The sequence below is a fragment of the Lacerta agilis genome, chromosome 14 (genome assembly GCF_009819535.1).
Source record: "Lacerta agilis isolate rLacAgi1 chromosome 14, rLacAgi1.pri, whole genome shotgun sequence".
Classification (NCBI taxonomy): Eukaryota; Metazoa; Chordata; class Lepidosauria; order Squamata; family Lacertidae; genus Lacerta; species Lacerta agilis.
In genome coordinates, this window is record NC_046325.1 from 5,478,982 (window position 1) to 5,502,657 (window position 23,676).

Sequence of the window (23,676 nt, forward strand, 5' to 3'; positions counted from 1 at the left end):
AAAGTGAGAGACACAGGCAACAGCCTTGTCAATAAACGGAACACCTGCGACCAATCCCTGCTGTTTTCTGACGTTCTGACCAATGAAAACATCTCCCTCTTTAAACTATCTCGACCAATCACTGCATGCGAAGCCACGTGCGAAAACTTATCTCCAAGATCGGAGACACGTTCTTCGCCTCTCGCCAGTTGTTCCAACCAATCAAATATTTTTATTCCTCTTCTCTTCGCGCCCACTGGCCCGACGTTTGCTGACAAGCCCTCTTCTTATTACGTTGCAGAGTTCTAACCAATCATATCGCCCCGCTGCACTTGGCCTGCCAGATGCGTATCTCATTACCCCGTCCATGTTCTCAGTTCCTTGTACTGAACTAAGCTAGTCCAATGGGCAGGCTCCTCACAGAGTTCTAGCCAATAAGATCGACGCAAGGGCCTCCTCCTTTAAGAAACAGTTGTTTCTTGAATTTTTCTTTGCCTGTCAACTCACCTATTGCCCAAGCCTGGCCAATGAAATCAAGGCACGTGACTGGAACACTGTCCAATCATGGAGGAGGGGCAGTTTTCCCACCAAATTAAGTTCCAGGTCCCTTTTCTCTTCAGAAATTCCGTTAATGTATCAGTTAATAGGAGCATTGAAGTCTCCATATATACTATATATTTCTCTGTATATACCAAAACCACTCACCCTAATACAGACTGCAGAATTATCAGCAAATAAAGGCAATTAAAGCCCCAGGCAGGCCTCTTGGGCCCCTCATTCTCTCACACCTTGGCCTACCTTGCAGGGTTGTTGTGAGGGCAAAGGGGAACAGGAGGAGGACAGAAGTTTAGTCACCCCAAGCTCCTTGGAGGAAAGCAAACACAGAAATAGGATGTAATAAATCACCAAGAGTTTTCTGGGATTTTGTATTTATTTATAGCTTAGTTTTAACTCCCAACCCCCAAAAAAGTTTTGAACCCTTTACAAGAGTTTTCAAGTATCAATATTAAGAGTGTATTCATCAGCACCAAAAATGGAACTGGGGCACAATATGTGCTTATGGATAATTAAAACGCAATAGTCACTAAGCTGACAAGGTGGCAGGTTTTTTTTTTTATTTGCAGATCAGTTGCCAGAAAAATAAGGGCAAGGTTGCCTCAACTATTTTAAGGTGATTCATTTATTTCACTTTCTGTTTTGTCCAGCTAAGTTAATGAAAAAGAGAGAGCACCTTCAGATTACAATTGTTTTTTTTTTTAAAAAAGGCTCCTCAGGCTTACCATCTCTTAAAAAAAACATTAGCAAAATTTGAATACATACAGAACAATCCATATCATCATACACATTTTTCCCTTTCCCCCCCTCCCCCCTCCCAGACTTCCCTCAACTCCCTTAACTGTTTTTTTAAATTCATCTCTCAAACACAAAAGGACAATGGATTGAGAGGGAGGAGGAAATAAGCAAACTGGGTTTCAAGTTTTTAGGTACAGATTGTTCTAATGGCCAGGTGGCTTTTTGCACTGCACTCCTGGTCTTGCCAAAAAACTAAAAAAAACCTGCAGCAGCAGGAGAGGTGGGAAGCAGGACCCATTCACTCTGCTGAGAGCAAATCCTCTCCCGAAAGTGCTTGTCCATCACACGGACCAGTTTATAACTTTAGGAACTGGTTCTTCCCCTCCCCCCCTTCCTGCATTGTAGGGGGTCAGACTAGATGACCCACAGGTTCCCTTCCAGCTCTACAGTTCCCTCCCCATCCTGTTTTCCTTTTGTGCCATGCGTTTTGGGTTATCGTTTTAAGCGACTGTATGTTGTGCAAGCCTTTTCCGGCCAGAATGGGATGAAAATACCCCAGATAAATAAGAAATGCAACTTAAGCTCTCTGTTCGTGTTTCATTCGGTACCCTCAAGTCCTGTTTGCAGACTTCCTGCTTGGGTGCTATGGAGAATGCCAGAAGAGAAACTAAAACAGTTGACGCCCTTAGGATCCCAACTGTTTGGTTTGGTTTGGTTTTTTTAAATGGTGGGGGACACAAAACACTGGAAGCCTGGGATAGCAACGAGAGTAAACTGGTTATTCACTGTTGCAGCCGTTGATGACTGATGAACACACATGTATGAATCAGCAAACTAGCAGAGTATCGGTTGAGGGAAACCACAGGGAGAATTATGGTGACTCATCAACCACATGTGAGGCTTAGAAGAGACCAGCGCCAGACTTAACACAGAATCATACTCGTTTTTTTAGGGAGCCCTTTACATAGAATATGACCAAACTGAATGAAATGTGCTTCCAAGAAAAGGATTATTAGGACTAGGGGGTGTAACTGGTCAATTCGGGCATGGATCTTGGGGGTAGGTATTTGCTTTTTGATGTGGCAACTGAATTACCGGTAACTTCCCATTGTGAAAACTTCTCTTCCTATTGTGAAAACTTCAAAAAGAGTAACTACAGCTTCCCTGGGATGTGTTACTTGAGAAGACAATGGAATCTGTCTAGGGCAGGGGTCAGCAACCTTTTTCAGCCGTGGGCCGGTCCACCATCCCTCGGACCATGTGGTGGGCCGGACTATATTTTGAAAAAAAATATGAACAAATTCCTATGCCCCACAAATAACCCAGAGATGCATTTTAAATAAAAGCACACATTCTACTCATGTAAAAACACGTTGATTCCCGGACCGTCCATGGGCCGGATTGAGAAGGCGATTGGGCTGCATCTGGCCCCCGGGCCTTAGTTTGGGGACCCCTGGTCTAGGGGGCCCCTCTCTGGTTGCATTCTGGATAAAATGGCTTTTTAAGGTGCCTATAGCTTTCCTACAGGTCAGGATTATCTGAGATTCAGGATTCAAGCAGACAAAAAATAAAGAAAAAACACTACCTCACAAAACATGAAATCTGTGGGATTCTCTGCCACATGATTCAAAACTCCCGCACCAGATTCCAGTGTCCATTTCCAATAAAACTTTATTATTTAAACAAATATTTCCAGATCCACACAGCAAGCGTGAAAGACAGTCTAAGCGCGTATTTTCCTAGATACTAATAAAGTGCAAGAAGGCAGGAGCTCAGTAGGCAAGGGAATGAGGGAGGCAAAAAAAAGGGGGGGTGGGGGCTTCACAAGGTTGCATTACTTCCCAGCCATTCCTCAGCTGGGAAATGCAAATAGGAGGAGGAGGAGCTTTTTGTTGCTAATTAGGAGAGGAAAAGCCCTGGCTCTCATCTCAGGATACCACCAGGAAATAATTGCCACCAGTGTTTCTGCTCTAGTGTTTCACACTTTTTCTACATAATGCAAGTTCACAGGTAGAAGTTGTTCCGACGTGCAGGAATGAGCAAAGTAGGAAGTTCCGCCTGAGAGAATAAAGTAGGAAGTAGGAAATGCCGCTCTGAGGAACTGTTCAAGATCCCCGATGGATCTGTACCCCAAGCAGGTCAGCAGCCCCCCAAATCAGACGGACAGGACAGGTGAGTTCTTTGCCATCTCAGCATTCAGGTGCCCCGGGAGCATCTCCTTTCTCAGCGGAGGCATCCGAAACGGCGAAGAGGACTTGGGGAGCAGCTGTTTGTACCACGGGAGGAGAGACTGCAGCTGAAGCAAATATCTGCTCCATCTGTGGGCGGAGAAGAGGGGGAAAGCAACCATTGAAATGACTCCAGAAATTTTGAACAACTGCACAGGCCGGTCACCGTTTTGACCACCGTCCTTCCCATCACTCGCTTCTAAAAACCCACCGCTGTTTCCCAACACGTCTGCGCCACGTTCGACTGGGCATGCTGGGCCTGAATACTGTCCCGTTCCAACTTCTGCCTTACCCATGCTGTGATTTCCTCCAAATACTACTTATCCACGTCCTGGAGCCATAACGCACATCTGTTTCACCTACCCGGCTTGCATCTCTGCTGCGATTTCCCCATAAGCTAAGCAGAACGCACCTCTACCCCCCCCCCAATGCTTAGAAACGGACGGAATAAATAGGTTTACTTCTGCCACGATGGCCCAATCCGCCAACCCAGAGCACACTTCGTCCGGTGCCCTCCCCTGCTCTCACAATGTGTTCCAGCATTTCTCCCGAGCATTGTTGACCCAAAATGCATTTATTTCTTACTTTCTCTGCATGGCATATCTTGTGTCTCCACCCTTGGCAGGCTCCTTCCCAACCCACAATGTGCGTCCGCCTTGCCGGCGCTTAATGACTCTCACCCGGATGACGATCCGCTTGCTGTCCACGCAGTCCTGCCCCAATTCCTCCCCTACACAGAGAGTGACTTGGTGCTCAGGCTTAGGCCCACGGCCCAGGTAGTATTCCTGCAGTGCTGTTGGCGGAAAACAAAAGAGAGCGGCATGATACAGCGGGAAGCACCAGAACCAAACCGGGCTTTGTCAAATGAATACGACGATAGACATGCTACGGCTATCTAAGGGGAACAATAAAAAGGTAAAGGGACCTGTAAGGACGTTCAATGGTTGCTCATGTGTAAAACGCCAAACGTAGAACTTCTAAACTAAGTCCTTTATTGTGCAAGTTATGTACAGTGGAGCAAAAGTTCAAACGTCCATCTCATCCCTCTGCAGAGTCCAGGAATGAACCCTTCCGGTTCTTTGTCCAGCAAAAGAGGCGCGGAATTCTGAACCCCCGCCACCCCCTTCCACGTCCTTCCTGCCTGCGACCTCGGAGCGTGGGAACCTGACCCCGTTCCCCGCTATCCCCTCGGCGTTCAGGCTCTGCGATCCTTTCAGAGCCCCTGCACCGCCTTCCTGCTTCTAACTCCCCCTCCCCACTGGAAAAATGGTCGCTTCCTGCGGAGGAAGGGGAGGACAAATGGTAAATAGCGGAGGGGGTTCTCTATATTGCAAACGCCCCCGCGACTCTACCACCAGCGGGGAGGGGGGTTTCCTGACAGGACCTGACTATTAGGTCCAGTCGCGGACGACTCTGGGGTTGCGGTGCTCATCTCGCTTTATTGGCCTACAGCTTCCGGGTCATGTGGCCAGCATGACTAAGCCACTTCTGGCGAACCAGAGCAGTGCACAGAAACGCCGTTTACCTTCCCGCCGGAGCGGTACCTATTTATCAACTTGCACTTTTGACGTGCTTTCGAACTGCTAGGTTGGCAGGAGCAGGGACCGAGCAACGGGAGCTCACCCCGTTGCGAGGATTCGAACCGCCGACCTTCTGATCGGCAAGCCCTAGGCTCTGTGGTTTAACCCAAAGCGCCACCCACGTCCCTAAGGGGAACAATAGCTCTTTCTAAATCAGGGACCTAATGAACCGCAGGAACTTTGGATGCAAATCCCTAGCTTCTCCTCTTTGCCCCCACCAGAAACTACCGTAGGCTAAGATAAAAAGCTCCCATTCAGGCCAACGGAAGCTTTTCCTCCAAAACCTATTTGTATGGGGTTGTTTTTTCTTAAAAAAAATGTAAAATGATTTTCAGGTTTATAGATTTCAATAATTTTACAGTCATCTTAATATTTCAAATCTTGACTTCCTTCCCCCTCTTACTGCGGTTCCTTAAATATATTTTTAATATCTTCTGCATATTCAAATTAACTTAATTTGTTCATTTATTCATCTACTTTAAATATATATACTCTTAGGAAACTGCAGGTTATTACAATAATCCTGCCAGTGTTTTTTATTATCTGTTTTCAATTTATCTGTAAATGTTCCATAAACCATTTCCATTCATTCATAAAAAAGTTTGTTATCTTGATTTCTTATTCTTCCGGTAAGTTTTGCCATTTCTGCATATTCCCACAAGTTTTTGTATCCATTCTTCCTTTGCTGAGACTTCGGCTTCTTTCCATTTGGGGGCAAGTAACATTCTTGCCACTGCAGTTGCATACATGAATTAAGTTTCTATACAGTTTCGGTAGTTCTGTCACTATAATCCCCAAAAGAACAGCTTCTGGGGTTTTGTTTTGTTTTTACAAACGTCATTTTAAACATCCTTTCCAATTCATTATATATCATCTCCCAGTAAGCTTGAACCTTACTACAAGACCAGCAGATATGAGAAAAAGAATATTTGTGTGGGTTTTTGCCTGGACGCCAGCTTCCCCAAGGAAAACCGCCCTAAACTTTGCTCAGCAATCGGGCTTGGCGGGGAGGGGGGTGGGTCGAAGGCTCCCATTAATGCCATCGGGAATAACTCCCCTCCCTCCCATAACTCTAATTGTCACTTATGGTGGGGGAAGAGAAGGAAGGGATAAATGAAGAGAGGGAAAGAATGTCTATATGGGGAATTTATGTGTGTGAATAAGGATGGAGCTGGAAGATGGCAGGAACCCCAAGGATGTGGCTCTATGGCAGGCATAGGCAAACTCGGCCCTCCAGGTGTTTTGGGACTACAACTCCCATCATCCCTGACCACTGGTTCTGTTAGCTAGGGATGATGGGAGTTGTAGTCCCAAAACATCCGAAGGGCCAAGTTTGCCTATGCCTGCTCTACAGCGAGTTGGCTTTCAGCGCACCAGGCCAACTGGAAAACCAACCGTGCATTACAAAGATTTCTGCAAACGGGACACAAAGGCTGGCAACATAAACCAGATAATAATAATAATAATAATAATAATAATAATAATAATAATAATAATTTAAATCCCCCCAATCTGGCTGGGTTTCCCCAGCCACTCTGAGCGGCTCCCAACAGAATATTAAAAGAATACAATAAAACATCAATTTCTCAGACAATTTCTATATAGAGTGGCTTCTTCCAGATGCTAACGCTAATGTGACAGCAAAGGTAGCCAAGTTCTGTGCTAGAGCCATAAAAATTAGGTCTGATCTAGTTAGCAGTACCCATAACTTCAGGACAGAGCTAAAGACGAATCAGTGCTATAATCGGCTGTAGTCCACCCTTTAAAGTAGCGATATCTTCTTTTATCTAAAAAATTTAAAGTTTAAAGTTTATAGTTTATATTTTAGAATGTATTTTGTATTGTTTTTATGTACATGTGTGTGTGCTGGTTGAGAACCGTAACAATAAATCAATCAAAAAACATCAAACATTAAAAACCTCCCTAAACAGGGCTGCCTTCAGATGTCTTCTAAAAGTCAGGTAGTTGTTTATCTCATTGACATCTGACGGGAGGGCATTCAACAGGGCAGGTGCCACCACCGAGAAGGCCCTCTGCCCGGTTCCCTGTAACCTCACTTCTTGCAGTGACGGAACCGCCAGAAGGCCCTTGGAGCTGGACCTCAGCGTCCGGGCTGGACGATGGGGGTGGAGATGCTCCTTCAGGTACCCCTTGCAGATGACCGCCATGCCTGGAGACAGGCTGTCAGGTCGTGTATCCATATATCAGTGACCAGAGGAGGAATGACCCCTGGGAGGAGAAGGAACGCCGTGGTGCATCTGCTGCAGCAGCACAACTGGACGCCTCCCTCTGCCCCAGCTGCAACAAAACACGTCTCGCCCATACCGGCCTCTACGGCCACAGCAAGCGCTGCGACTCCAACGGTTTGCCTTCACCCCCAAAGGCGCACTCCTCCGTCGTCTCCCGAGACATATGGATGCCAAGAGACAATGTGAAGAAGCACCTTCTGCAAGAGCTGAGGTGGGGAAGCCATGACCCTCCAGACGCCGTGGGTCTCCAGACCCCATCAGCCCCAGGGAGGTGGGGGTCAGGTGTGCTGCAACACAGCAACACCTGCTGTGGCCTTCTTGCCAACCACCTTTGGCCCAGCCTCACCTGACTTAAATTCCTTGGTGCTGAACAACTGAAGGAAGGTGTTACTTGGCAGCTTTCCATGGGGCTGGGTGCCCTCCGGCCCACACCAGATGCTGGCTCGGCCCCGGCACAGAACGAAAATCCCCTCCGAATTGCTGGACACCATGACACCCTTCTCCATGTCCTCCAGCAGCCGGCGGATGTCGGCCTTCTTCTGGGGGTCCTCAACACTGGAGGCGGGGGGCAGCACGACCCGGTGCATGCCCTTGACAAACGTTCCCGAAGGGGCTGCGACGGAAGAAACCAGGAACTCTCCCTCTGGCAGCAAGTTTTTCAGGACCACCTTGCCGCCGTAGGAGACGGACAGGATGACAAAGAAGTTCCCTGGGTCGCCTGGGAGACGAGAAGAAGGAAAATGAGATGGTCAGCTACTGCCTCCTCAAACAGGATGCGTACAAATGATAAGGATTATTAGAGCTGTTATAGGGTTTTTTTTGGGGGGGGGTGTCAGTCTGCATGATATCCCCGGGGCTTTTCCTGGCTTGTTTCTTTGAGGGTAGAATCTGTAAGACGAAAATAAAATAAAATAAGATAAGATAAGATAAGATAAGATAAGATAAAATAAAATAAAATAAAAATATTTATACACCGCCCATCTGGCTGGGTCTCCCCAGCCACTTTGGGCAGCTCCCAATAGAATATAAAAAACACGATAAAACATCAAACATTAAAAAACTTCCCTAAAGAGGGCTGCCTTCAGATGTCTTCTAAAAGTCAGATAATTGTTTGTTTCCTTGACATCTGGTGAGAGGGCGTTCCACAGGGTGGGTGCCACTACCGAGAAGGCCCTCTGCCTGCTTCCCTGTAACCTCGCTTCTCGCAGGGAGGGAACCAGCAGAAGGCCCTCGGAGCTGGACCTCAGTGTCCGGGCAGAACGATGGGGGTGGAGACGCTCCTTTAGGTATACTGGGCCTTTGAGGCCGTTTAGGGCTTTAAAGGTCAGCACCAACACTTCGAATTGTGCTCGGAAACGTACTGGGAGCCAACGCAGGTCTCTCAGGACTGGTGTGATATGGTCCCGGCAGCTGCTCCCAGTCCCCAGTCTAGCTGCCGCATTCTGGATTAGTTGCAGTTTCTGAGTCCCCATCAAAGGTAGTCCCAAGTAGAGCACATTGCAGTAGTCCAAGCGGGAGATAACCAGAGCATGCACCACTCTAGCGAGACAGTCTGCAGGCAGGGAGGGTCTCATCCTGTGTACCAGATGGAGCTGGTAAACAGCTGCCCTGCACACAGAATTGACCTGCGCCTCCATGGACAGCGGTGAATCCAAAATGACTCCCAGGCTGCACACTTGGTCCTTCAGGGGCACAGTTACCCCATTCAGGACCAGGAAGTCCCCCACACCCGCCCGCCCCCTGTCCCCTTAAAACAGAACTTCCTTTGATAAGGCAATCTCAGCCCCTGCAGCTATGTACCATCAATAGTACCTTCAAAGAGCGAGTTCTATTGCCAGAGACAAATGGGGGGGCTTCTTCTATATCACCCAGCTGGATGCCACTTCATCCCCGGATGGAAGGCTGGTGCCCTCCACTGGACTACAACTCCCATCAGCCCCAGCCGGTGCACTGATGGGAGTTGTAGTCCAAAATGCCTGATGAAGGCTGGGTTGAAATAATTTTCTGAAGGTCAGAGTAGCGGGTCAGACTCCTTTAGAAGGAGGTGGGCTCACCTTCACGGAGGTTTTTAAGCAGAGGTTGAGTGGCCACCTGTCACGGATTGCTTAGTTATGGTTCCTGTATTGCAGGGGGCTGGACTAGATAACCGCTGGTGGTCCCTTCCAACTGTTAAATCTATGGCAGCAAATCTACGTTCTCCGGTATTAAGACCCGGGACAGCAGGGTTCGGATCCCCACTTAGATCACACCATGCTCCCGGCACGACCTGGGGCCTCTCACGACCGCTCTGATTGACCAACCACGCAGGGTTGTTGAGAGCATAAATTGGGGGAAGGAGAGGAACCACATTTGTAGGGAAGATGGGATATAAGCTCCTCCCACTGAAGGGGACTGCCCACAACTTCATTTGCATAGCCCCGCCTCCAATAAAAGCAGGAGGAGTTAACATCCGGCACACTGAAGTAAAATATTATTTATCGCCTCGATTCAGAGACCGTCGCAGGCATGGCCAAACAGATGTTTTGGGACTACAACTCCCATCATCCCTGACCACCGGTCCTGTTAGCTAGGGATGATGGGAATTGTAGTCCCAAAACATCTGGAGGGCCAAGTTTGGCCATGCCTGGGACTCTATTTTCTCTTAACAGTGCCTTCAGGGCCGCTGCAGCAGAATATCATTTAAAGGAACAATGATCAACATTTTTAAAAGCACAGGGAATTGAAGGAGCAGGCTAATATTGCATACAATGTGATTATTACAAGAATGGAGCAAGTTCCTTCTTACGGACCCTTTCCAAGCACAGCTAAGACACCGTCATCTCACCTCTAGGAATCTCTGAAATGGGCACAGCTTGGGCGGGTTCTGGGTTCTGGTGGAAGGCAGCAATCTCATTCACAACCAGCGCTAGTGTGAAGAAACAGGAAAGGAAGAGGAAATGAGGGACCAACCTTTCCACAGAATAAAGCAATCATTTCCTAAAATGCTAACACAAAAATGGTCTTGCCCATGCCGTGGGGATGGGGGCTGTTCCAATGGCCTCCAATCTGCACATTTTCCTGGAATCAACAGAAGAGTCTATTTTGGGGCTTGGAGTAACTACAGATTCCTGGTACCAAAAGGACCGGGAGACAGAATTACTTGAGAAATGGACACATGTTTAAGATTATGTAGAAATCATTTGCTTTTGGCAAATGTGGCATTGTTTTAGTTACAGGTAGGTAGCCGTGTTGGTCTGCCATAGTCAAAACAAAATAAAAAATAAAAAAATCCTTCCAGTAGCACCTTAGAGACCAACTAAGTTTGTTCTTGGTATGAGCTTTCGTGTGCATGCACACTTCTTCAGATACTCTGAAACAGAAGTCACCAGACCCTGATATATAGTGAGAGAGTGAGGAGGGGTATTACTCAGAAGGGTGGTGGGAATGGGGGTGATTGGATGATAAGTGTGGAAAACCTGTTGACGACTGTTAACGACTGCAATTGGTCTTACAGGAAAAAGCAAGGGGTGAGATGGCTAAAGATAGCTTTGTCATGTATAATGTGATAAGAATCCAATGTCTTTGTTCAGACCAGGTCTCTCCATGGTTTTGTGTTTGGTAATGAGTTGCAATTTAGCAACTTCTCTTTCCAGTCTATTTCTGAAATTCCTTTGCATTAAGACAGCTACTTTGAGATCTTGTATAGAATGTCCTGGGAGATTGAAGTGTTCTCCTACTGGTTTCTCTGTCTTGTGATTCCTGATATCAGATTGATGTCCATTTATCCTTTGGCCTGTTTGGCCAATATAGAAAGCTGAAGGGCACTGTTGGCAATCAATCTTTAGCCATCTCACCCCTTGCTTTTTCCTTTAGGATTAATTGCAGTCGTTAACAGTTCGAAGGAATTTTTGATTTTTGATTTTGATGTGGCATTGTTATTTTTACGAACAAAGGAGCATGGCTAGTCTCCTCCTGACGTACTTCTTCTGCCTGTGGGTTTTTATGAACAGGGAGGAAAAAAAGATTTAAAATTATACAGTGGTACCTCGGGTTAAGAACTTAATTCGTTCTGGAGGTCCGTTCTTAACCTGAAACCGTTCTTAACCTGAGGTACCACTTTAGCTAAAGGGGCCTCCCGCTGCCGCCACTGCGCGATTTCTGTTCTCATCCTGAGGTAAAATTCTTAACCCGAGGTACTTTTTCTGAGTTAGCGGAGTCTGAAACCTGAAGCGTCTGTAACCCGAGGTACCACTGTAATGGTCTTAGTACCTTGACAGCCCACAACGTTTCCTCTGTACTTGATATGACGTATTTCCTGAAGATTTTATATTCCTTCGCACCTGCTCTGATTATTGCTTGCTTGTGTGTTTTTTGTTTCAGCATTTTCAAATTTGAGAGAGAAGCAGGCTTTGTTGAAATTGCAACATTTAACAAAAATGTTGGAGGGGGGGGATATTTGGAAAAAGTAGGATGTTAACAAGGAAGAAAATGCCTGTAAATCAGGTGCACACCGCAGCCAGTTCCCCGTACGCACCTGGAATTAAGACAGCAGCATTGAGAACTAGCACCTTAGAAATGAACAAATGGTGCCATAATCCATTGCCTACTTTTCTGGACCCTCTGCAATTAATTTGCAAGAAGACCAGAGAAAGGGGGGGGGGGAAACAAGCCAATCTGCAAGTCCTATTCCATAATTCCTGCTGGCAGGAGCTGGGTAGGGCGATACCTATTAAACTCAATTCCTCTCCCCAGGGGACTCTGGGAACTGTAGGTCTGAGAGCACCCTGAACAAACTACAGCTCCCAGAATTCTCCGGGGGAAGCCGCGGCTGTTTAATGTGCATTGCATTAAATGCATGCTTCTTTGGTGCGCCAAACGTATCGGCACGCCTCTATTTTCTTTCCATGGAGCGAGAGGCCAAACGTCTTCTCTCGGTTCGAGCGAACACTTATTTTCCAGGGAGCAGGTCGGAAGAGATCTCCTGCTCAGCGAGGTTTCGTTAAGCACAGATCACTTCCTGGCTTCCGGTGAAGCGCCATACCGTTCCGTCGGGAGTCCGCTCGGCTCCGAGGGACTCCGGTGCTATCAGGGGTGGAGGTGCTGCAACCGCGCTGCGGACCTCCGGAAAAACTTCGGGAAGAGCGTCCCGAAGACCTGGGATCCAGCGGGTACCAGACGCGCCTCCTTTGTTCTCGAGTAAGCCCTAGTAAGCGAGCGGAGTGGAAGGTGCGGTACTGAGGATCTACCGCTTCCCTGGCATCACGAAGCAGCGACTGCTGGCGGCTTTGGGCGCTTTGCTTTTCCTCGGATTTGGACTCAAAAATCGGAACTCCGCGAGTAATTGAAAATTGGTTTTGAATCAAAGGGGGATGTGCCCCTGTGCGGGTGAACAGGGAGAGAAATGGGGATCCCGATGTTGCCTGCCCTTTCTCGTGCCGCGACCAGTGCCACAAAACAGAGGGAAATGTGAATCGCCCCACCTGCCTCCATGGACTGAGAGTTCATCTCCCCATTTAGGAAGACCAAAGTGGCGAATGCGTTTTGGGCCTGGCTGGCGATGGCTTCTAACGTGGAGCTCGATTCCTGGGGAGGAAAGAAGAGATATTAGGGTGTGTTCATACAAAGGCTCCACGAACGCCTCACTGTGGTATAGAGTGGTACCTTGGTTTTCAAACTTAATCCGTTCCGGAAGTCCGCTCCAAAACCAAAGCGTTCCAAAACCCACGGCGCCCTTTTCCCATAGAAATGATCCGTTCCAGGTTTTAAAAACAACCCCTATTGCGTCTCATCCTTTCGCTCCTCCTGGCACTCACCGTCTTCAAGCTGCAGGCGGCGGCTGGAGGCTGAGGGAGGCTGCTTTCGGGATTGCCGTTCTCCTTCTCCGAGGACCCGCTGGAAGATTCCGACCTGGATGCTTTTGGCTTCCTCGGTTTAGGCTGGGTCCCTTGAAAGCACGCAAAAAGACACACGGGACGGGGCAGTTAGGCTTCATGCAGAGAGCCAAAACTCCCTAACCAAAAAGAAAGAGCTGGGCTCTACTGCACCTGGTTTCCTGTTCAGCATCACTTATTTGAAACAGCTGGGGAGGGGAGGGTAGTTCTATTTAAAATATATATATTTATACAAGCAGGGCCCAAATACGAAAGTTTGGTTGTGTGTAGACTGATTTCTCAACGTTGTCCTTACCAAGGCCCTGTTCAGGCAGCGGCACCAGGCGGTACACCTTGTAGGGCTCTGCGGTCCCCAGCTTGGAGCGTTCCGGCACCTCCTCGAACTCGGGGCTCTTGGAGAAAGCGCAGCGGATGCGCGTCTTCCAAGTGGCAGGGTGGAGGGGCTCGCCCGGCCTGTACTTTCCTTTAAAGATGGCCCAGGCCTGCGAAAGAGACAGCGGCGCAGGGTCAAGCCTCCTTGCAACTGCATCTCGCCCACAACGCTCCTCTGCAGCCCACACTTTCTCCCGGAGGTGCTACATTTCTACCTGCGGGGTTTCCCACCCCAAAAACACACACACACACACACACACACACAAACCCGCGTGCCATGATGGGAGCACGCCCCATTGCAGTCCAAAACAGCGCAGGCCGGACTCAGAAGCGTGCTGTTTTGCAACACTTTGGCCGATCCAAATAGAAGTTCTGGAACTTTGAGCTGATAATTTTGAAAGGTGCCCATCGTATCACTGCTATCAGTGAGTTGTCCAGTCCATGCCTAGGCAGGGCGGCGCATCTCCAAATTTGCTCAAAATTTGGAGCCACAGACAGCTTTGTGCCATGTTTTAAGACACAAACCTTCACATTTTAGCAACAATTTGTGGCATTTCGTTATCTGTATTTCAACAGATTTGTTTTGCATATTGTTTCAATTCTATTAGAGGTCAGTTACTTTTCAACGATTAGCTTTCATATGATTTTTAGCTGCTTGCCTTTCATCTGCGTTGTTTTAATTTGCATAAGCCACCTTGAGTCGGGGGGCGATATAAATCAATCATAATCATAATAATTTGTTATTTCATAGAATCCTAGAGTTGGAAGAGACCCCAAGGGCCATCCAGTCCCCCTGCCAAGCAGGAAACACCATCAAAGCATTCCTGACTGATGGCTGTCAAGCCTCCGCTTAAAGACCTCCAAAGAAGGAGACTCCACCACGCTCCTTGGCAGCAAATTCCACTGTCCAACAGCTCTCACTGTCAGGAAGTTCTTCCTAATGTTTAGGTGGAATCTTCTTTCTTGTAGTTTGAATCCATTGCCCCGTGTCAGCTTCTCTGGAGCAGCAGAAAACAACCTTTCACCCTCCTCTATATGACATCCTTTTATATATTTGAACATGGCTGTCATGTCACCCCTTAACCTTCTCTTCTCCAGGCTAAACATACCCAGCTCCCTAAGCCGTTCCTCATAAGGCATCGTTTCCAGGCCTTTGACCATTTTGGTTGCCCTCCTCTGGACACGTTCCAGCTTGTCAGTATCCTTCTTGAACTGTGGTGCCCAGAACTGGACACAGTATTCCAGGTGAGGTCTGACCAGAGCAGAATATAGTGGTACTATTACCTCCCTTGATCTAGACGCTATACTCCTATTGATGCAGCCCAGAATTGCATTGGTTTTTTTAGCTGCTGCATCACACTGTTGACTCATGTCAAGTTTGTGGTCTACCAAGACTCCTAGATCCTTTTCACATGTACTGCTCTCAAGCCAGGTGTCACCCATCCTGTATTTGTGCCTTTCATTATTTTTTTTGCCCAAGTGTAGTACTTTACATTTCTCCCTGTTTATACCCCGCCCATCTGGCCAAGCCTCCCCAACAGCTTATTATTGTTATGAATAATTCCCTTGCGATTCCTTGGTGCCTGGTTTGGACCCTGCACTTACCACAGAACACTGCAGCAAAATTGCTGACAGGTCTGAGACTGAACCCGAACCGCGCACAGGGCTCCAGCCCTGCTCTGGATTTGTACAATGCCTTTACTTCATTTTCAATTCCTGCAGATCCCTAGCGTGGAATCTGCACTCCTTTCACGACTGCCGCACGCTGGGTCAATGCCTTCGTGTCCAGCTATCTCCTACAACCCCCCCCCAAGGTCTCGTTCCCTGGTCAGCCCCTCGCCAGCTCAGACCCAAAAACGTACGGTAACCCTGACCGTAACCAAGAAGCAGCGTGGAGCAGTGGTTAGGAACGCCAGAGGGTTCAAACCCTCACCCGGCTGCGAATCTCACCAAAACGCAGGCGCTGTACCTTGAAAAAGCCGGCGTCCTCCTCGTGCCGGAATTCCTGCTTCCCTGCGTGTTTCCACGGGATGCGGAACATGGTCTTGTGGGGAGGGTCGTCCCAGACCACCCCCGGGAACTGACCGCTTTCCACCTGCTCCACCGTCCACTGCCGCAGCTTGCGCGTCCTTCGAACCCCGCGCCGAGACGTCGCCATCCTGGATGGGGGGAGAGAGACGAGATACAGAGATCAGCCGCTGGTGGGGAGGAGGGATCCCCTGGAAGGCGTGGGGGGAGAGCTGGGGGGGGCACCTGGCCCTCCCAAAAGACCTAGGTCAGGCATCGGCAAACTCGGCCCTCCAGGTCTTTTGGGACTACAACTCCCATCATCCCTAGCTAACAGGACCAGTGGTCAGGGATGATGGGAATTGTAGTCCCAAAACATCTGGAGGGCCAAGTTTGCCTATGCCTGACCTAGGTACACGAGGAGATCAAAAAAATCTTCAGGTGCTCTATTAAAAAACAACAACGGAGTCATATTTATTGAGTTTATTAACAAACGACACCCCCAAGGATAAAATAAAAGGAACATGTTTTGTTATTTAACCGCAGCGGCAAGAATTTTAGTGGCGAAATGTTGGAAAACAGAAAAAGTACCAGAAATGACAGAGTGGCAAGTGAAGATCTGTGAGTTTGCTGAGATGGCCAAAATGACCGCAGCAAGGTAGGGGCTGCTCTACCCAAAAAAACCTATACTGAATGGAAATGTATAGGGGAATACATGGAAAAATATGGTGTTAATGCAGAACTCTTAATAGGCAATGGTTAAGTATGTAAGGTTAAAAGAATTTATCATAATTCATTAGACATTTTAGAAATAAGCTTTCGTGTTAGTTTGTTGTATTAAAGCAACTAGAAACAATTTAGTGACGGTAAGATCTCACAGGGAGTACGACAAGGCTGTATATTGTCTCCCTGCTTATTTAACTTATATGCAGAATTCGTCATGCAAAAGGCTGGACTGGATGAATCCCAAGCCGGAGTTAAGATTGCCGGAAGAAATATCAACAACCTCAGAGATGCTGATGACACAACCTTGATGGCAGAAAGTGAGGAGGAATTAAAGACCCTTTTAATGAGGGTGAAAGAGGAGAGCGCAAAATATGGTCTGAAGCTCAACATCAAAAAAGCTAAGATCATGGCCACTGGTCCCATCACCTCCTGGCAAATAGAAGGGGAAGAAATGGAGGCAGTGAGAGATTTCACTTTCTTGGGTTCCATGATCACTGCAGATGGTGACAGCAGTCACGAAATTAGAAGACGCCTGCTTCTTGGGAGAAAAGCAATGACAAACCTAGACAGCATCTTAAAAAGCAAAGACATCACCTTGCCAACAAAGGTCCGTATAGTTAAAGCTATGGTTTTCCCAGTAGTAATGTATGGAAGTGAGAGCTGGACCATAAAGAAGGCTGATCGGCGAAGCATAGATGCTTTTGAATTATGGTGCTGGAGGATACTCTTGAGAGTCCCATGGACTGCAAGAAGATCAAACCGATCCATTCTCAAGGAAATCAGCCCTGAGTGCTCACTGGAAGGACAGATCCTGAAGTTGAGGCTCCAGTACTTTGGCCACCTCATGAGAAGAGAAGACTCCCTGGGAAAGACCCTGATGTTGGGAAAGATGGAGGGCACAAGGAGAAGGGGACGACAGAGGATGAGATGGTTGGACAGTGTTCTCGAAGCTACTAACATGAGTTTGGCCGAACTGCGTGAGGCAGTGAAGGATAGGGGTGCCTGGTGTGCTCTGGTCCATGAGGTCACGAAGAGTCGGACACGACTGAACGGCTGAACAACAACAAAGATCTCACACGGGTGGAGGGAAGCAATGGGGAGGAGGGTAGGGTAGGGTTAGATAACATTCGGGAAATAAAATAATATACGTGACAGAAAAGGATATAATTGTCTCTTACAGAATAGCAACACAATGTAACCAGAGCCGAATCTTAAAGGAGGAAGTGAATGTATTTAAAATTGTTGCTTGTACAGTATATGGTGGAATTCTCTTAAGATAATAAATAAAATAAAATAAAATCGACCTAGGTACAATAATAAAACCACAGAGTCGGAAGGGACACCAGGGGCCATCTAGTCCAGCCCACCACAAGGCATTTAATACGTCTGTTTCTGACACCTCATTTGAAAAAAAAAAACCTAAAGGGTTGGGGGATCTTTTGGAATCCTTAGTGGGTCCCCACCACTGTGGACCTGGCTTTGGCAAGTGGGCGGGCCAGCCGCCTGCCAATCTCCTGATGTCGCAAGTCCCGCCCACCTATTTTAACCCGCCGTTCTTCATGGCACCATTTTGAAATTCCAAAACAGCAGCAAAAATGGCCATTATGGAAGAAGGTGCCTCGTCCCAGCAAGATGAGCAGGTCTAAAGCCGACTCTTGCCAAAAGTAATTTTTTTTTTGGGGGGGGGGGAATGCAGGCTGTGTACACGCTACACAAAGGACCCCTCACCGAAAGAATCCTGGGAACTGTAGTTTGCTGAGGGCGCCGGGAATTGCAGCTCTGAGAAGGGCAAACCAAAGAGCTCTGAGAACGGAGCGCGAGAATCGAGGCTCGTACAAAACAAGTGACACTTGGTCTTGGCTGACAAACCCACACAACACTGCAATGCGATATGTGGCAAAACCCACAAACACACTTTCGAGGCCTATTGTTTCATATTTGCTTTGTGCGTTAACTCTCTAAGAGCCCCGGCCCTCTGCAGCCGCCGATTCGTTCCAGCTGCGTGGCTACATTTTGTAATATCGAAACCGCTTTTCTACCCACTGACTGACACCCGTGGTTTTTGCTTGTACTGTTTTGTGTCATTTTGAATTTGGGGGGGGGGGGAGACACAAAAACCAGCGGGTGCAAACTTCTGCCAGGTATCTACTACAAGGAAGTCTGATCGTTTAAAATAAAATTTTAAAAATGCTTCCGTGAGCTTTCGAAGAGGAGACGCGCAGGGCTGTTCGGGGGAAAGGGGCATCTGTAAAAGCAGAAGAGAGAAAGAAAGAAAGAAGTTGATGGGTAGGTTCCATAGCTGAAGATTTGGGCAGCGAAGGAACATCTCAGGTGTGGCCTTTGACCCTCTGGATGTTGCTGTACTACAACTCCCAGGATCCTTGGGCCGTTGGCCACGCTCGCTGGGGCTAATGGGAGTTGTAGTTCAGCAAGACCCGGAGGGCCCAAGGTTCCCTTGCACCTGATTTCTAGGCGGTACCGAAAAGATGCAGAGAGGGAAAAAAGTCGATGTAAAGGTCCAAGAGATAGAATAGGCGATGCTGTGAGGCCACGGGTTCCCCCACCTCGCTGTGCATTGCTGGAGTCCCCCAAGGCAGGGCTGAGCATCTAAGCCAGGGGTCAGAAGACTTTTTCAGCAGGGGGCTGGTCCACTGTCCCTCAGATCTTGTGGGGGGCCGGACTATATTTTGGAAAAATAAAAATGAACGAATTCCTATGCCCCACGAATAACCCAGAGATGCATATTACCGGTAAATAAAACCACACACTCTACTCATGTAAAAACACGCCGATTCACGGGCCGGATCCGGGCCCCGGGCCTTCGTTTGCCTACCCGTGATCTAAGCCTCCCAGCACCATCGAAATGCTCCGAGGGAGTCCATTCTACTGCCCTTCTGTGGAGGTTTTTATGCAGAGGTTGGGTGGCCCCCTGTCATTATTATTATTATTATTATTATTATTATTATTATTATTATTACTATAGTGGTACCTTGGTTCTCAAACTTAATCCGTTCCGGAAGTCCGTTCCAAAACCAAAGCGTTCCAAAACCAAGGCGCGCTTTCCAATACAAAGTAATGCAAAACAGATTCATCCGTTCCACGCTTTGGAAAACAACCCCTAAAACTGCCATTTAACATGAATTTTGCTATCTAACGAAACCACTGATCCATAAAATGAAAGCAAGAAACAATGTGCTGCAATCACACAATCAATCAATCAATCAATCAGTAGCTGGACTGGGTTCCACACAGTCACAAAAACTCAAAAAGAGCCACAAAAACGCAAAATAAATAGCAAAAACAGACAGATCTCAGCGTAACACTCAAAACGGAAGTGTGGCACTCAAATCGGAAGCGTGGCACTCAAAACGGAGCACGTTCGGCTTCCGAAAAATGTTCGCAAACCGGAACACTTACTTCCGGGTTTGCAGTGTTTGGGTTCCAGGTTGTTTGAGTACCAAGGTGTTTGAGAACCAAGGTACCACTGTATTATCATCATCATCATCATCATCATCATCATTATATTTGTATACTACCCTATACCCGCAGGTCTCAGGGCAGATAGCACACAAAATCGCAATATAACACAAAATATATAATAAAAACCCAGTAACACCCCCCAACACATTTTAAAAGGGCATCGGGTGTCAATCATCCCAAGGCCTAGTTGAAGAGGTATATTTTTTGCCTGGTGCCTAAAGGTGTATAATGAAGGCGCCAGGCGAACTTCCCTGGGCAGATCATTCCACAGATGGGGAGCCACGGCAGAAAAGGCCCTGTTCTTGTGTGGCCGCCCTCTGGGCCTATCACAGAGGAGGAACACAAAGCAAGGCCTCAGAAGATGATCTCAGGGTCCGGGGATCAGGGTCGTGGATGCTTTAGTTGAGATTCCTGCATTGCCGCGGGTTGGACTAGAACCCAAGGGCCTCACTCTGCTTTCCTGTAGTCCTCCGTGAGTTGGAAAACATCTCAGAAACACTTAGGCACACACACTCCAAAACAGGTAGGTAGCCGTGTTGGTCTGCCATAGTCGAAACAAAATAAAAAATAAAAAAAGTTCCTTCCAGTAGCACCTTAGAGACCAACTAAGTTTGTTCTTGGTATGAGCTTCCGTGTGCATGCACACTTCTATTTGCAGTGAAGACTGTTTGCATTGAAAAGCCTAGTGTGGTTTAAACTCGAATGACACTCCAAAACACTTTCCCTTACACCACACAAAACTTTTGCAATTAGTGGCCGTGGCTTCTGAAAAAGAAAGCGTGTCCGTCGGGTGGGAAATAAACCCTCTCATTATTAGATTAACAACATCAGATTGCAGAATGGAATATTGATGCAAGGCGGGATGACAGCAGAAAGGAGAAAGTAAATGGATCCTGGCAACCGCCGTAATAATAATTCTGGCACACTTGCCCAGTTTGCTACCGTCCTATGGGAGGCTGACTGGTTGCTGTCAATAGCTGGCCTCCTAAAAGGCTTGGAAATCGCTGAAACTCTCACTGCTAACGCCCCAAGCTAAAGGATGGTGTGATCCAGGTGGCTGGGAGGGTGAATTGCGAAGGTGGCTTCAGGGGCTCTGTAAACATTGAAATTTAGGAAGCTGCCCTATACTGGGTCAGATTGGTTATCTACCTGGCTCAGAATTTCTGCCCACACTGACCGGCAGCAACGGCTCTCCGGGGTTTCAGGCAGGGCGTTTCTCGAACCTGGGACCTTCTGCATGCAAGGCAGGTGCTACTACCTCAGCGTTTAAGACCATCTAGGCTCAACCTGTACATTTGTAAATAGACACAACAATATTGTGTTTTCATAGTATCAGAGAGAGATATAAACAGTGCTATTTGAGACTCCTTCGGGTAGTGATAAAGTGGGATATCAAATCCAAACTCTTCTATTGTTACTCACAGCAACAGCCCAGGCCTAATCCCTATGCATATTTTGGGATCGCGTGATTCTGCCTAAAATCTACAACCCTGTGCTGCTCAAACTGCAGTCCTCCCGATGTTTTCAGATCTTTCTCCTCCCTGAAATTAGAGATTCCCTATGCAATCGAAGCAGCTCCTCTATTTGCACTGTCAAACCACAGGGCATGGGGAGGGGGGGAATCTTCTTCAAAGGGGCTTGCTTCCGAGTAGACCAGCGTACGACCAGTCTGCAAATCTACAAAAGTTTGCTCGGATAATGCGGGACAACACCAGATCCTCCGGGATCTGCAATTACACCACCGCCAATCCTCCACCCCAAGTGTACACACAGGCACACACCAATTATCATTTAACAATAATCTCGCACCACTTTTGGCCTGTTTAATGGTGTTTTTTTTAAAAACAACAACAACAACAACTGCTTTCTGTAGCTGTGGAGAACGAGACACATAGGAAAGCACAGCCAATGGAAATAAAAGACTAGAGCATATTAGGATTACAGGAAAGAAACAAGTTGCGTGCATTAAAAAGGAAAGAGAGAAGGAAGGAGTTAGCATGAGAAAAACAGGAAACAAAGGCAGGGTGGTGCAGTGGTTTGAGCGTCAGACTAAGGGCTGGGAGGCCAAAGTTCAAATCCTCCCTCAGACATGAAGCTCACTGGAGCCAGTAGCTGCCTCTCATCCTAACCTACCTAGCAGGGGTGTTGTAAGGGCAAAATGGGGGGAGAGGAGGACCTGAAATATTGAATTTTATTGTTGTGAGGGTTTGTTTTGGGGGGGGGGGGAGGTAGCCTGAGTCCCTCCTAATTCCTGGATCCAGCAAGGATTCAATGGCTGGAATAGCAGGGGGAAAGTTTACTGGTAACGGCCTGCTAAATATGGCGCCTTAAGGGAACAAAGGAAGTGGCTCTGTGCCGCAGGGCGAATGGCCCACAAATGTCTGTTACAGTACTTAGAACGGCGGAAGCCAGAGTTGTGCCAGAAGGCAGCTGGGCACCTGAGAGACAGAGCCACCCATGCCTGATCTCTGCTGGGATCCAAGGCTGTTGAAACAAGATCCTCTGGGATCTGCCAGTGCCGTGAACCCCTCCATCGTAGGCTGGAACCCCCCGGACTCTTGCACCACTCAGAGATTGGGGTGGCGTGTGACAACATGTTTAAATTAAAACAGATGGATCGCTGGCTATTTATTGCCTTTTCATAGAATCGTAGAGTTGGAAGGGATCCCGGGGGGTCATCTAGTCCAACCCCCTGCAGTGCAGGAATATTTTGCAGAAAGTAGGACTCGAACTCTGGACCCTGAGATTAAGAGACTAGGACTGGGCTGACACAGCAGAGGGTGTCCTTCTCTATTATCCCTTCTATTTCCCCCCTCCTCTTTTTCCTTATTCTTCCTTGGTTAGTTTTGTTAATAAAAACAATAATTTTAAAAGCAGAGATTCTTCCAACCACATAAGGACTGAGCAAACCCTTGCCATAAAGCCTCGATGAACACAATTAACAGCGGCGTGCAGGATTGCACAGTAAAGGCAATCCAGACCTCGCCCCGCTAGGAATTTAAAAGTTGCCCATGGCTCCCGTTAAGCCCCGTCGACTGCAATGGGCCTCCTTATAAGTAAGACAACTAATAAAATAAAATAAAATAAAATAAAATAAAATAAAATAAAATTCGACGCCAACACCCGGATTACGGCACGATCAGTAACAATAATAGCAAGAATATTGGTTATTATATAAAGCACTTTTAGGTGCTGCAAAGAAGACTCTTAACTGGCCGTGGTCTCTGCAGCAGAGTAGCGAGGAAGGCTGCGATCCTCCGCACGCACTTTTGCACGGGAGTAAAGCTCCATTGGACACAACGGGGGCTTACTTCCGAGTAAATGCGCCGGGGAGGCGGCAGGAGAAAATTAAGGCAGGAAAGTCGAATGATAAAGGAAAGGAAAATATTCATATATACCGTATATATACATATATATGTATTTCCCACCTCTGATCTCCAAGTCTCCCTCCTGCAGCGAACCTCTTCGTAAAACGCAGCGAGTAGCGCCTTTTCCTCCCAGCTGAGCTGGTCTTCGCCACGCCCCCTCTGGGCTTCGCCACGCCCCCTTTCCTCCTGCCCCGCCCTCCCTCGCCCATTTCTCCCGGCTCGGCTTCTTTTCCCATAAATCACGTGACTGCCCCCGCCGCCGCCTCCGCTCCGGCCTCCAGGGGGCAGTAGAGAGGAGGGCGCGCCGGTTTCAGGCTCCGCTGCCACCAAAACAAACGGGAAAAGCAATTGCGGTTTCATGACGTTGATCTCTGGGAGAGAGATTTCTATTTATCGAGAGACAGATAGGTGGATGAGAGAGGGAACATCCACACCCCCAATTTTTTTAAGCACCCTTACAGCAAACGCCTCCCCCTGTTCCAGAAAAAATGAATAAATTGTGCGGGAACTATAGTTCACCCCAC

At 47.8% G+C, this 23,676-nt stretch overlaps 1 protein-coding gene across 1 annotated transcript; it reads right to left on the reverse strand.

The window, feature by feature from the left end:
* Positions 1–3,145: 3,145 nt before the first annotated feature.
* Positions 3,146–23,376, reverse strand: IRF9 (interferon regulatory factor 9). Its single transcript, XM_033170964.1, has 9 exons — positions 23,213–23,376; positions 15,541–15,730; positions 13,495–13,681; positions 13,122–13,252; positions 12,789–12,891; positions 10,154–10,234; positions 7,676–8,047; positions 4,181–4,293; positions 3,146–3,590 (listed from the first exon to the last, which is right to left on the reverse strand). Exons 1-9 carry the CDS (start codon positions 23,359–23,361, stop codon positions 3,462–3,464), a joined length of 1,455 nt encoding a protein of 484 aa, XP_033026855.1. The 5' UTR covers positions 23,362–23,376; the 3' UTR covers positions 3,146–3,461.
* Positions 23,377–23,676: the final 300 nt, after the last annotated feature.

What these genes read in the sequence shown, in the direction of transcription:
- IRF9 (XM_033170964.1), bottom strand. Translation starts at nt 23,361, where the DNA reads ATGGGCGAGGGAGGGCGGGGCAGGAGGAAAGGGGGCGTGGCGAAGCCC. An exon ending in GGGAGACTTGGAGATCAGAG is followed by an intron (nt 15,731 to 23,212) that starts GTGGGAAATACA and finishes CCCCCCATCCAG; the next exon opens with GATGGCGACGTCTCGGCGCG. An exon ending in GCAAGCGGATCGTCATCCGG is followed by an intron (nt 3,591 to 4,180) that starts GTGAGAGTCATT and finishes CTCCGCCCACAG; the next exon opens with ATGGAGCAGATATTTGCTTC.